This window comes from Opisthorchis viverrini (assembly GCF_000715545.1).
Source record: "Opisthorchis viverrini unplaced genomic scaffold opera_v5_112, whole genome shotgun sequence".
NCBI lineage: Eukaryota > Metazoa > Platyhelminthes > Trematoda > Opisthorchiida > Opisthorchiidae > Opisthorchis > Opisthorchis viverrini.
In genome coordinates, this window is record NW_008751770.1 from 491,212 (window position 1) to 504,899 (window position 13,688).

General features: G+C 44.2%; 1 protein-coding gene across 1 annotated transcript in view; it reads left to right on the forward strand.

Annotated features, from left to right (window-relative positions):
* Positions 1–13,688, forward strand: part of T265_13875 (hypothetical protein) — a gene marked incomplete at both ends in the record, with an annotated part of 54,316 nt that overhangs the window by 31,740 nt on the left and 8,888 nt on the right. The window contains 5 exons of the mRNA XM_009170943.1: positions 37–1,945; positions 6,026–6,543; positions 8,800–8,872; positions 10,594–10,741; positions 11,979–12,477. Coding sequence (XP_009169207.1) covers positions 37–1,945; positions 6,026–6,543; positions 8,800–8,872; positions 10,594–10,741; positions 11,979–12,477 — 3,147 coding nt within the window. The remainder of the gene's footprint in view (positions 1–36; positions 1,946–6,025; positions 6,544–8,799; positions 8,873–10,593; positions 10,742–11,978; positions 12,478–13,688) is intronic.

The window sequence follows — 13,688 nt, forward strand, 5'->3', positions numbered from 1 at the left end:
TGTAGCTTGCACGGTTCTATGTTTATTTCGTTGCAGGACATTGGAGTTCTCCGTCGCACGGTTCCAAAGGTCAGTACAACTACTTGTACCGGCAGACGTACTCAGCATCGCAAGTTACCGACATCCGTTCTAGAATGTCGTTCTCGTATGACCCAGGATCTAGAGGACTTCGCGGAAAATCGTCGTCACACACATCAGCTTACTGCGGATGATCAACAGCAATCTCAGCTCCCTTCGGATGGTACCAGTCAACGCATACGTGACTGGTTGCGTGGAACTAATTGTACAATTGAAGACAAACCGCTTGTGAGCCTATCGTGTGGAGACAGTAAAGGTCCGGGATGCCTTTCGGATAGACCTGTTCGCCGGGTGCATCAGCTACCCACTCCAATTACAAGCGTTCTGTCCATCCCGGCAGAAAATTGTCCTTCACTCGCATCCAACTCACTCGGCACTAACACACATAATATGCCCGAGCAACACGCAAATAGTAGAATGTCACAGAATGGTCATTCTGTTTTTCATCCTGTTACCGATGCACGGTATGGGTTACCACATACATCTGTGCATCCCATCCGAAATAGCATAGCTGAGAGCCAAGTTCACAGTCACCTACAGTCTGTACCTGGAAGAGCACCAAACACCATGTCGTTGCAGTCCCGTTTTGATAACCGCATTATCAACAGCGCGGTTCCGGCCGCACCACTTAGCAACTTTACAGCGAATGTTTCCGAGGTTCTCAATATCGTATCTGACCATTCGGTTAGCAAACCTGTTGTTACTGCCATGGCAACCTCAGGAACCCCACCTAAAGATACGTCATATCCATCGATTTCCCATGATCGCTCCTCCTATTCTTCTTTGTCGTCAGTTGAACCTATCCCAGCCACCCGACAACGAGCTTTTCCTCGGACGAACCCAAGCATCTCTCGGCCACCAACAGCCGCGAATTCGATGCCGTCTAAAAACCCCAATTTCTTTCTGACCACAACTTTGGATCGCCCAACTAATGCGTCGGCCACACACTCTCCCGTTGAACCGAATACCATCCAACCTGTTAGGACAACTCCTCAACGTAACGCAAATCCTACCTCTCTCTTTACTCCATCGCTACCTCTTAGTCCCATGTTCAGTTCAGGCATACGTCCTCCAAACGCCATCGACTGTGTTAACACTGAAACCCCAAATTCAGTGTTCCGGTCAGATTCATCCATAAAGCTTCAGCATTCCCCTTTGTCTCAAACTGCTCCGAAGCAATGTGCTACTAAACAGCTGGAACGGAGTGGAGCTTCGTGTTCCACAAAAAGTGCTTCTTCTGACTCCTTACACCCATCGTCTTCTTCTTCCTCATTTTCCCGAGCTTCATCGGCCACTGCTCTGACGAACACCACATCTGAGGAAGCATCTGAAAATGAAGTACCTCCGAATCCCGCAACCACAGTTATAACCGCCCAGCCAAATGATCAGAGTGTACCAATAATGAACTACGTTGGTGAAGAAGTTGTTAATCAACTGGCTGTTTCATATCCTCCTAATGGCTCACAAACTAACCACCTCATAGAGGCTGAAGACCTGGAACGACCGCCAATACCGCCCCCACGGTCTGCGTCGACTTTAGGTCAGAATCGGTTACACCAGGAGCCAGCTCTTGGATATTTTGACGAGTTCAACCAATGGGGACATATGTACCACACCAACACCGTACAGTCCCATATCCTGCCAGATCAAAGGACACCATGTATCGTATACAGTCCCCGATTCCATTATTTCCCACCTGGCCCATATCTGCCAACAGAGATGCTATCCCTAAGAGGGGCTCCTGTTGTTTCCTCTCTTTCTCGCAACGACCCCATGCGTGCCCATGTGATTCAACCCAATCACAGGCGGTTCACTCCGTTCTATAGTCAGTGTCGCCCCGGGTTCCTTCCAATGGACAACTCTTATTGTAAGTCAGTCCAGTTCACTCTATGTAGAATCATTGGTCGAGTTACCGGATATGTTTTGTTGACTTTTCATGTCACCTATAGCCAACGTGCTTTCTTTGCGTGCTGTGCCAATCTTGTGTTCCAGTCACGCAGGATTCGCAGGAATGCAATTTATTTCTTCGAGTGCAGGTCGCAGGCTTCTTACGATTTGTGCGGATATAAATTGCACAGTTGGAACTCTTGAAGAGACACTCGTTGTGTGCACCACGGACAATAGCCCTGTAGTAAGAAATGGGGGAATTTCAAAGCGTACTGAGGTGCACGCCAACGCAACTTCTGAATGATTGATAAGTAAATAAATTAGGCCAGGTAGGGATTGATAGAGTTTCGCGAACCGGATGTTCTTGGAAAAAGAATAAGAGGAGCTATGTTTCACACAGTGTGATAGTAACTTCTTTGACTGACTGAATGAACAAAGCTGAGTTACCTGTTTGAAAGATACAGTCAGACGATCGAAGGAGCAAGCTCCGATGAATCCCTCCCTCGGCAGTAACGGGTGAATAAATAAATGGGTCTTGCAGTTTGTACTCTTCAAGTTGAAGGGTCCAAGTTTTCAAGCCACAGAGTAGGATTGCTGTCACGGTCATTTTTAGACACGGTTCTTTAGCCTCGGTATTGCTTGTTTTTGACAACGAAAGTGATGGAGGTTGGCAACTACTGGCCGTGTTTTGGTGATGCGCCTTATTCAGTTGCCAAGACAGGTTAATCCCATTCTGAAAATTTGAAGTGATACGTGGGAATGGGAATTCCTCAGGTGAAACCTTGCACGCCGAAACAGGGATATTCTATTTGCAGTGGTTTTCGCAAACGGTTAACTGTCCAATAGTAGAACGGTGCTGTCCGCTCAATCTAAGTTTACTAATGTTTCTCTAGATGTGATTTTGTCCATTGGAGAATGCGCTCCATGATGCTACCAGTAACAGAATTGAACAAAATTGGGGATAGCTCGAGCTAGCTGCCTGGTTGAGGCGCGAAATTACTGACCGGAAAGTTTATGGGTCGAATCCAACCTCTCCGTCTCGACCGCGACCTCTTAGTATCTCAGCCATCACTCTTTCTTCGGGCGTCTTGACATCTGAACACCGAAAGCTTGTCAAACACGAGTGATTATTTATTGTTATTCAGACTATCCCTGGTAAACTTTACTAGTTATGTGGAAGCTCTTGGATAGTTGATTGTAAACTCAAACGCCACCAGAAAAATGGGGAAGAATATCCAAAAGTTTCGAGGACATTTCTTATTGACCATGTTTATGCAGAAGAGTCAATCAACCTACGTAAGGATAGGTTCCTTTGAAGTTGAGAAAAACGGCGAGAATTGTTGGCGGTATGCATGACAGTGGTCAAGCTTTTAACGTAACGTGAAGACGTGGTCGGTGCACTTCATATCTGAAGGTGGGTTCAAGCTCACAGACTTAAACCTGAGCTGAGTGGGACGGCTTATTAACATGGGTACGGGGCAGATGGCCCACTAAACTTTTCTCCGGGTTGTTCGGCCTAATAATCAAGACGCCGGTTCCTCGATGATGCCAATAACAGCCGGCTTTCACTCTCAGCTACTCGGGCTTTCTCCATTTCCAGAGCTCCCTGATTCCCCCCAGGTTTCCCTATCCGTACGCACACCATGCTTTCACTGACGTTCAACAGGCCTTTTGGCTGGATAATGATCAGTATTCGAAAGGATACGTCTCACACTGAGGAGCAAGAGTGGCCGTTATGAAACCCAGTGTTTACTTGGTGGGCATGCAGAACTATCTCATTCCAAGTATTTTGCCTCTCGTGTTCCAATTACTGTTACTGCTTCCTAAGGTTGCGGATTCTAGAACTTTTTATAGGTTCGTTTGATAATATGGTTCAACTTGTTGTTCAGAAAACTTCTTGATGGTTAAACAGAAAGTCTGGTTCTTTGGTTCCAAGGGGACTTATAGAAAATCACGGATAAACGTGAGTTATATGGAAGGGTCAGCTGTACTGAATAGGACGCCGCCGCTGTGTGATGGATATGTGGTCAATGTGAGCGAATAGTGTCTCTAATGAACTGATACGTCCTAATTTTGCGCTGATATCGCCGGTGACTGGTTCTATATATGAATTCCTTATGCTCGATTTGACAACTTAGTTCCGATACAAAGCATCTTTTACCGAATCAAAATGGCAGTTAGTTTGTGCATATGCGGGAAATACAAAGAAAGTGCGAGTATTATTTCCACCAGTGTAGCTTCCTGTTAAACTTGACAACGCACCCTGGTTCTTAAGGGGGGCTCAATCGGGTAATGAAGCCTCAGCTGGGGAGCTGAGCTTTGTACTAGCGTCGGCATATCTCGCTGGGGCAGGTACAGGGTCACACGAGATTCTTAGGCGCTGGTGTCTACATAGGAAAGGTGCCGTAATTTCGATTGTGGTACATGGATCTCATACTACAGTTTCCAAAATACAGGAATGTGCACCAGAGCAGCTTGTTGGCTGGTTTGTTTCAAAGTCCATACCTGAAATGCTCAGATAAGAATAATGGAACGAGGTTTGAGGAGCCGGCGTTACGCTGTTAGTCACTTCTTCGGATGCTGGACTCCTGTCCCTACTGCTGGCATCTAGAGAAAAACAATCATTAAATGGAACTGGCAAGTAGTTGAGATAATATCGAAAAAAAAATACGAGGTTTCAGTAGATGCATGTTTGATCTTGCCCGCCCTATAGTATGTAGTCTGGTTACAATCAATCAAAAGTATGTGCAGCAGCCAAAGAAGGTCAGTCTACATTGGATTATTCCCTAAAAACAGCTGATGAAGTGTTCTTTCGAATCAGCTTGATCCGCTCATTTGAAAGGGTATTTTTACTGGCGACAAATAAAAATAAAACATTGGCCGGTTGCTTGGGGAGCTGTCCAACGTAAGCTGGACAGATAATTTCCCTGGCTTGATGCCTATACTCCTAAGTGATTGTGGTCGAGAAATTGGAAAAATCATACGGGAAGCTCAGTGTGCACGTTGGAATAGAGACAAAAGTCTAACTGGTAGCATGTGTCATCGGGCTTATTGATGGATTTCCAAACGTTTGTCTAATGTAAATGATTGCATCTAGCACCGCTTATAAGGCATTCACTTGAGCAAGTAATGTTCAATACATCTTTAGTGAAGGAATTTAACACGGACTGACACCATCGTGGGACGTGTTCGTCAGTAGTTCTCTCTGTCTGTTTTGAACTGTTTATCCGAACTGCAAAAGGATCGAATTTCTTTTAAGTAAGGAGGCACGTGTGCTTTGAAGAAATACGTGTTCGCCGACACGTCTGCTGACGTAATACGACGATTGTCGTATTCACGTTTTCATCTCTTTTTTGTCTTGGTATTGTCGCAAGGCACTAATGTGCCGAAAATGTTGATCGCAAATCACTGACATTCTGTTTGGTAGTGACTTATGGGAATCAGTAACTCAGGGATCCGGTTTCTCGTTTCCCTAGCGTCAGCTACGTCAGATCAGTGTAATTTGACTTGTGTCTGAGATTTTTGGCTGACGAGCTAAATTCCGGGTATTCTTGAAGTTACTTACATACAGGCGATTCATCAGTATTGATACCCGTTATTGCGTCGATTCTAATGCACACTTTGTTTTGTTCACGTCATTTACCAACCCCGACTGTGACACACGAAGACACATTTTCCTCACTACAATTACGCTGTATTAAAGCATCCTTCACAAATTTCAGCATTTCCAGATGAGGGGTCAAAATGTTCTGGTATGAGATCACAATGTCCCAAGGGATTTGCAACGTTTTGGGTTGTGCGCACCTGGCAGGATAACCATCTTTAGGGATGCGTCCGTCCTTTTTAGATATTTATCATGACATTTGAGCGAAATCGGAGCATCTTGACATGAAGGCGCGGTTCACAACTTGAGTTACTTGTTTGTATTCGCTTTTGATCGCTTAAGAGGTTCGGTTGTTTTTTTAGTGTTTTGCGTTTAGGCACGATTTACGAATTATTACAAATCGATGGATCGTTCGCTCAATCAAAACATTCTTGTATTTTTTTGCCGACTGTCTAGATGTTCAAACATCCGGCCTCAGTCCAGACGGGACACATGATTACATTGGTTCATCCGTGGAGGTATCCTGTACGACACCTCTTCTCGGTCCTTCCTGTACACCCGGTCTGGCTTTAAACCATTCTGCCGGCACAGTTCCGACAGTTGTGACCTCACCTTCGACTACAACAACTTGGGTCTCACACTCGACGGCCAATTGGGATGGGCAGCAGAAGGGTCATCTAGCTGGGCAACCAGTTTCTGAGTCCGATGTCTTTTGTATGGACAGTGGGAACGCAAGGTCTTTGTCTCGTCCGAAACGGTCTCCTTCTGGGGGCTTTATTGGTCCAGAGGAACTCAGTGAACCTGTTTGGTTAACTTCTGCAGACAGCAAATCGACATCCCCACCCCAGCCCCCCTTATACTCTTTGGTTCATCCAGGGCTACCCGAGTTCGAACGTTTCGTTGGTCCATTTGATTGGCCCAAGCAATTATTTAAACCTGAGCAAGATGTGGCCAATATAATGTCGTGGACCAAGGTATGTTTTTGGTTCGTCTTCACCAATATGACAGTGGAATAAGTGTGTGTTGTAGATATCCTGATTTTAAGCACTGCAACTAAGAAAGTGCTACAGAAAGGAAAAAAGAGCCAAGGGACTCAGTCTCAAATTTAGTTGCATTATGAGTGACAAGCTGTCTTCAGAGAGAGACGTTTCCCGGAAAATGAGTCTTGGTCGCTTAAGAGGCTCCATTCTGCATATATAGCATACCCCAATGAGAACGAGCGCGGAAGTGTTAACTTCCCCGCTCAAAATGAGAAATCAAGCATTAGCATTCATCCGTCTGAAAGCTATCGATTCGTGTCAGTTATTGCTCGTGAACTGATACGAAGTTAACTTTACAGTAGGACCCTCATAGTACGGGATCTGTGTTCCTTTGTATTCCGTTTTTTTTATCCAAACTTGCTAACTTCCCTAACCAGTGTCGAACGCAATTACCGTAAGACGCACAAAACCAAAATCAAAACCTTAGATGCCGGATTTCTTGTCTTCTAACTTCCATAGCGAAGGTAAAATGACTCAGGATGACTCGCTCATTTGATGTGGTGTGTTCCAAACCTTCCAGGGCTCAGAAGTTGAGCTCCCTAAAAGTAAACGTTTCTGACATGAGCGGCATTTCGACAGGTCTCGAAGACTTGCTATTAGGACAGGGTTGGTCTGAAAGATCCCTACCAGGTAGGCGGTTCTATGGCATGTGGAGTACATGTCCTAACCAGCGTAACCTATGAAGTGTAATTTATTCAGCCATCATGGGAGATGGATTAATAAAACCCAAAACTATCTTGCCTACCTTAGCATTACTGGTCCAATGTTCCCACTAGATCCGGTCAGTGCTTCAGAAATACCGATGGTCAAACACTGACAGTTTTCGTACAACCGCTTCACATTGAGGCCACATATCTGATCCATAAAGCAGCATGAATCGCACTACTGCAGTGTATACTTTGCCCTTGACGGGCAAACTGATGTCGCGTGGATGCCATAAGTGTCGAAGATTGCCATACGGCTTCTGTGACTAACGGTACTGACTGGGACGAACATAGTTGCCAACGCCAATCTCCTGTGGTTGGGAGAACATGTCGATGGAACCACCAAAGTGATTCAGTTACCTTAGCCCCATTGTACCCTTAGTACCTTGTACCTGTTTTCTTACCATAAATTGTAAGCTCTAATGTGCAAATACAGATCACTCGGATTGAACTAAGTTCTGTTTAAGTGGTGTTTACTCATTTCTAGCATTAACTACCAACCAATGTTAGAGAATTTGTAGCAGCAGAACATCAATTTACTAAAGTGGATGAAGATACAAAAACATTCACCTCTGTTCGAACTAAAAGCCTTTTTGTATGTTGTATTTCTGGCAGTTTTCGCCTTGAAACTGCGCTGTTTTCCTAAAATGGGATCCTCCAGTCCGTACTGGAACAACTATGATAATTTTAGTGTTGGATACATGGTCTCCACAGGTACCGGGATAACACTCAGGCGTTTTGCTCTCGCCCTATTTCCTGAAACCAGCCAGTGCTCCTGTTCGTTTGGTACTTTCCCTCTCCCGTGTTTTAGTTGAATCTATTGAATGCTGTTCGTTTACTAGCTTATTTGCTAATAATTTACGTAAATTTTCGCCAGCGGCTGCCTTGCTAATATTTAGAGAGGTAGTGTGTGGCCAAACATGCATCACTCTCATCAAACTAGTTTGGGCCAGTAACGAGCTCACACAAGTTGTTTTCGTGATCTCTGTTGTCCCCAGTAATTCGGGAATTGCCTGTTGATCTCCATATTCTGATTACATGCTTCCTAGTCGAAATACCTTGTGATCGATAACTCTGATCGCAATACTTTTACGACCAAGTTGTAATCATCCTACCATATTTCCTGCTTTATCGCGTTCTCCGCCGCAACGCGTAATAAGCTGACTGGCTAATTCCGCCCGTTAACCCCGAACATATTTTGTCCGCACAGGAAGAGAATGATACTTCCAATAACTAAGCATGAGTACAAGTCATACGGACGGTGGCATTTTGCGACCTTCAGCAAAAAACTAGATTTTTCCTTCTGGGAGCTACTTTACCCTCAAAGCTGTCGACGAGTTTTCAGCAACCTTGTGAGTAGTTTCCACATGATTCTTTGTTTTCGCGTGGCAGTCGTCTGTCGAGGGGCATACCATTTGCAGGATCAATGTGTACTTTATTAGGTGAATGAAGTGTTCATCCATCCATTCATTTTACCACTTTTCAGGCTAAGTTTACCAAGCGTCTTTTGGTATCGACGGACGCCTCGCTGAAAAAACAAGTAGCGAACACATTCAAAAGTAGGTTCTGTGGATGTTTTTTAATGTGCTCAATTCGTAATCTTTCGGCCGCTTTCGGTTTTCACTTTTTGCTTTTTCAATCTTTCTTGCAGTGGGTGTCTTTATTTGAATAGTTTTAAAATCGAACATTTTTGATTGCTCTTTTGGTGTGAGATATCGGGACAGTTGCTAGTATTCTTGCTGGACAACATGTGATCACTCCATTGACTCGAATGCGAGATGCGTGCAAGACAGGTCACTATGTAGGGTCGGTGACGGTTGATTTTAACGGTGCAAGCACTACCTAAAAGGCTGTTTTCTTCCCTTAGTTTATCTATGCATGGGAGCAGTTCCGCACGTTCGCATGATATTGCACTTCTCGGATGAAATTTGACCCTTAGATTTTTTGTAATTTCATCCTGTTCTTCAAACTGTCTGGAATAGCCCTGGATATTTAACGGGAAAATTCCTGCGTTCGCTAGTTCTCCGTCAAACGCTTGTATGTAGTGTTCCGGTATGGTCCTGTGGCAACAACTCGTTTGACTCACCGGGCTTGCTTATTCTAGGATTTGGCCACCCATAAATGGCTGTCTCGAAAGCTCAAATCTATAACTGACGCAGCAAATGCTTGTTATGGAAAACAGTGTTTAAGGCGCACAATAATCTGTCTTTTAGCCGCAACAGGATTTATCGTTGGCATAGCCAGTTCTATTTTGGGAGATAAATGAGACTTCGTGGGGTAGTGATTTTGATTAGTAACGTAAGTAGAACAGATGTACCATCATCAAAATGTCAACACGGGACTCGTTTTTGGACTTAAAATAACACTACGTAAATATACCTCCTTACCGGTGATTGTTTCCTTTGTTGCCTAGTGTACCGTCAGTGATAACAGGTGTGTAAATATAATGCAGTCGGTGGTGGGTACATCTGTGAAGATCCGAATAGCACAAAAGCCCACTAAGTTGCATTCCGTTTCGATAGCAACGATAGCACCTGTGGGACAAAATAAGATGTCTCTTCTGACGAAACACGCTACTCACGAGGCTGCCGAAAACTCTTCGGCAGCCCTTGATGGGTGGGCCTAATCAGGTAGGCACAATCCCCAAGTATCTGTCAACCTTACGTTCCACTTGAACACCAAAATATTCGCCATTGGCAAAGTGCACTTACTCTGATGTTGATGGGAGACTCAACTGAATCTTAGATGAATGTCTTGTTCATGATATTCTTCAACTGAATGTGTTGCCAATAAGGGTATTCCTCTAATTTCGTGTTTGGTGTTCAAGCGCATCATTAAGTTGACGGAGGCTCGGGTGTTGCGCCTTCCTGATGTGCCATGACAAGGACGCAGTCGTTCATGGGCTATCGAAGGGTTTTCAGCTAACCAATTCTCATTATATTCCGTCAAACAGCCTTCCATCGAATATCGTCCCAACTGAGACAGTAAGCGGCCTTTATGCAGACTATTCACTTGAAAAACATGATAAGCGAGAGATATTCAACTGCGATCCATTTGAGTGTTTTGTTAATCAAGATATCATTTGCGTCACCTATCACATTTTTTTCTTATGAATTGAGCGTGATACCAACTTGTTCCGATGACTTTTCCATATCCAGGCTGGGTTGCTGTGATTTTGCACCTCGTATTTTTGTGGTTTCCCTCGAATATACCTGCATTATTTTTGTATAATTTGAACTTGCAGTTGAGTAACTAATTTCGGGCTCTTTACCTGCTTTAGTGATACAATCGTTTATGGGAGATCGAAAGGCTCGACTCAGTCTACCGGATTATGGCTCGATTATCATACACAGGGCGCTCAACTGCGTCGGTTTACGCGACGAACTGTTTGCGCAGTTGTGCAAACAGACATCCTGCAACCCGGATATGTGAGTCACTTGGTTTGACTTTGCAACTTGCTTAGAACGTGCGTTTTTCGAACTCTTTTTCAAATATTGTCTCAAGCTGTCACATTCTTCGCTCTCCCGTCTTGTAAACTTGTCCCGCATTTTTCATTTACCTATCCCATGTATTTTTCACTTCTGGTCGACCGAATGCCAAAGTCAGATATCTTTAGCATCATTTAATTCATCTGGCCCCTCAAAGCGACGCTGAGTTATAGGGATTTGGGTAACATGATATTCAAGTAGTGTAAGGACTTTAGCGTCCATGATCCTCCTAATCAGGTGCCATTTCAAAGACTAACCCGTGTGATTGTTCTGCCTTTTATGCTCCAATGCATATTCTTCTCACAAGTGCTTGGCAGCTTCTCCGGAAGGTACTATCACCCAACATATGCTTCTTATCATAAAGCTCACAGGGATACCACATTCTGCTATCGCCTGCGATTCCAACGGCACACGGTACCTCATGCATGGATTGAACTATCATAATCGCTCATGATTTCTTGCCTTACTCGTCTGTATTGCTCCTCAGTAAGACAAAAACTTTAGATCTGGTGAATTACCAGCTTACAATCTCACCACTCTTTACTCTTCCACTGTTTTCGATTCACAGTTGAAATGTGCGTGGTCATACATACCCTTATGTGTTTCCTCTGAACTTATGTCCTACCGAATCGCAATTATTTTGGCTTCAGTGCTATGTTTTTGAACTTCTAGATGATGATGCATCCTTTTTTGTTTTTGTTGAAAGTTAACTGCAAACAGCAACTTCAGCCCGATCCCACTGTATAGCTTTACATTCCTGGTGTATTCAAAGTCCAAAGCAATGAACAACTCCAGTTTCTCTCCCTGATAGAGATTGAGTTATTTTCTGACACCAGCCTCTTTACCCAGCCTGTCTGCTTTTCACCCCGAGTTAATGACCACAGCAGTGATACCGCTTAAACCTCTTATCTCTTTTTAGCCTCTGTTTATTAAGCCGATAGGTTCTGGTTTTACAATTCACATCAGTTCATTTAAAAAAATGAATGCGAGCGTGGTAAAAGGTTGACACAGTTCTACGCACTGAAACCATCGAATTATGGTTGGCTTTTTTAGGCTGATGTTTACATGGGCCCTGATCACCGCTTTGTTACACGAAGTGTATTTTCGTTCTACTTCCGGATTATCTTGTGCGTGTTTTACGTTCTAACGCCACGTTGTTTTTGTCTCTCGATTTCAGAAAGAGCCTGACTGATGGATGGGCTTTACTGTGCGTTTGTCTGTATTACTTCCCACCAAATAATCAGTTTCGGGATCCACTGAAAAACTATTTATCTGCGCGCGCTGAAGCTGCACTGACTACTGTGTTCTCTTCAGTGCAGTCACGGATGGAGTCTAGTCTTGAAACTGCCGCTGCCATTGCTTCCGGACTCACTCCACTCATGTCTGATTTTTCCGGACTGACAACCAACGGTAGCCCTGATAAGCAAAACACGTGGAAAGTACTAAGAGGACAAGGCGGAATTAATGAGTCGACAAAAGTACACGACTTCTCGAGTGACCATCCCATTACGACATCGTGCATTCCATATCCATTAGATTTGCCAATGGGGACTTTTGAGAGACCAAGCGCAGCACACTTTGCGCGAGTTGCACCGCGATGGTTTCTGCGATCTCTAAATGTTGGGTCACGCAAGTTTCCAGAACCACCCTCAATCGATGAAATCTGCCATGTAAAAGTGAGCCATTTACCTTTTGACTGATTTAGTCTTCACTTAACTAGTTTGCCGCGCACAAATAGTTTTTAATACATCATGGATGTCTGGATACCATGAATTTCATTTTTCTCCCTAAGTATTACACGTTCACATGGGGACTCACCGAACCACAGTGCCGTCTAGCACGATTGTGTGGTTGGGCATGCCAACTTATTTTTGCGGGTATTTCTTAGCAGTTCACATATAATGTGATGTGCTTCCGGTTTCAAGCGCTTGCGTATACGGATTGATCGTGGCGTCAGGTCGTACACACTTTATCCGTCCGAACAACTGTTTGTCTACTCGTACGAACACAGTGTTAATGTGTGTTGTGCAGATTGTTTTCGTGACAAGGGTTTTGGCTCAGTAATGAAGTTTCAGGTGACGGAACAATGTTCGGATGTCTAGCTGGGAGTCCAAACCACCACTTTGAATTGCGGTCGTATTTTACGTCATTACTTGTAGTAATTATAAGGTGTTTTCGCTAAGAGAGTCATTCTTGCATCACTAGCCTGAGCTAGTACGTATCAGCTAGTGTAACCAGTCAGTCCTTTGTATTTTGTCACGCCTTACTGCGCAGTGCTGTTTTTGATAATGTGGACCAATCTGACTACCATTTTATTTGAATTGGGACCATGCGTTCGCCCGGCTAAGTGTATTTTACTTTGTTCATTGGCAATACCGTCCTAATTTCAAATTGCTTCAAACGCGCACCCAGGATACTCCATGGATCAACTTGGTCCCCTCGTAGACTTCATTAACCAGGCTTTTGCCATTCAGCTGGGTGCCCGGATACTTCCTCGCCCGTTTAAGCACACTTTAGTCTTCTTTGATATGACTGACTGGTACTTCTCCACATTGCGTGTATCGTTAGCCTAGGAACTATGCTAACCGCCGTATCAGCCCGGATGTTATCGTATCCGCCGGTTGTTTTGTTTCCGCATACTCCACTGTACTTTGAATACATTTGACTTGGATGCCAGTTCTTCCCTTACTGGTCATTGCACACTATTCCAGAATTGTTGCCTTACGAACACCTAGGTTCATCAACGTAACTCCGACGACCAAGACTATGTATACTATTATATATATATATATATATATAATAGTATACATAGTCTTGGTCGTCGGAGTTACGTTGATGAACCTAGGTGTTCGTAAGGCAACAATTCTGGAATAGTGTGCAATGACCA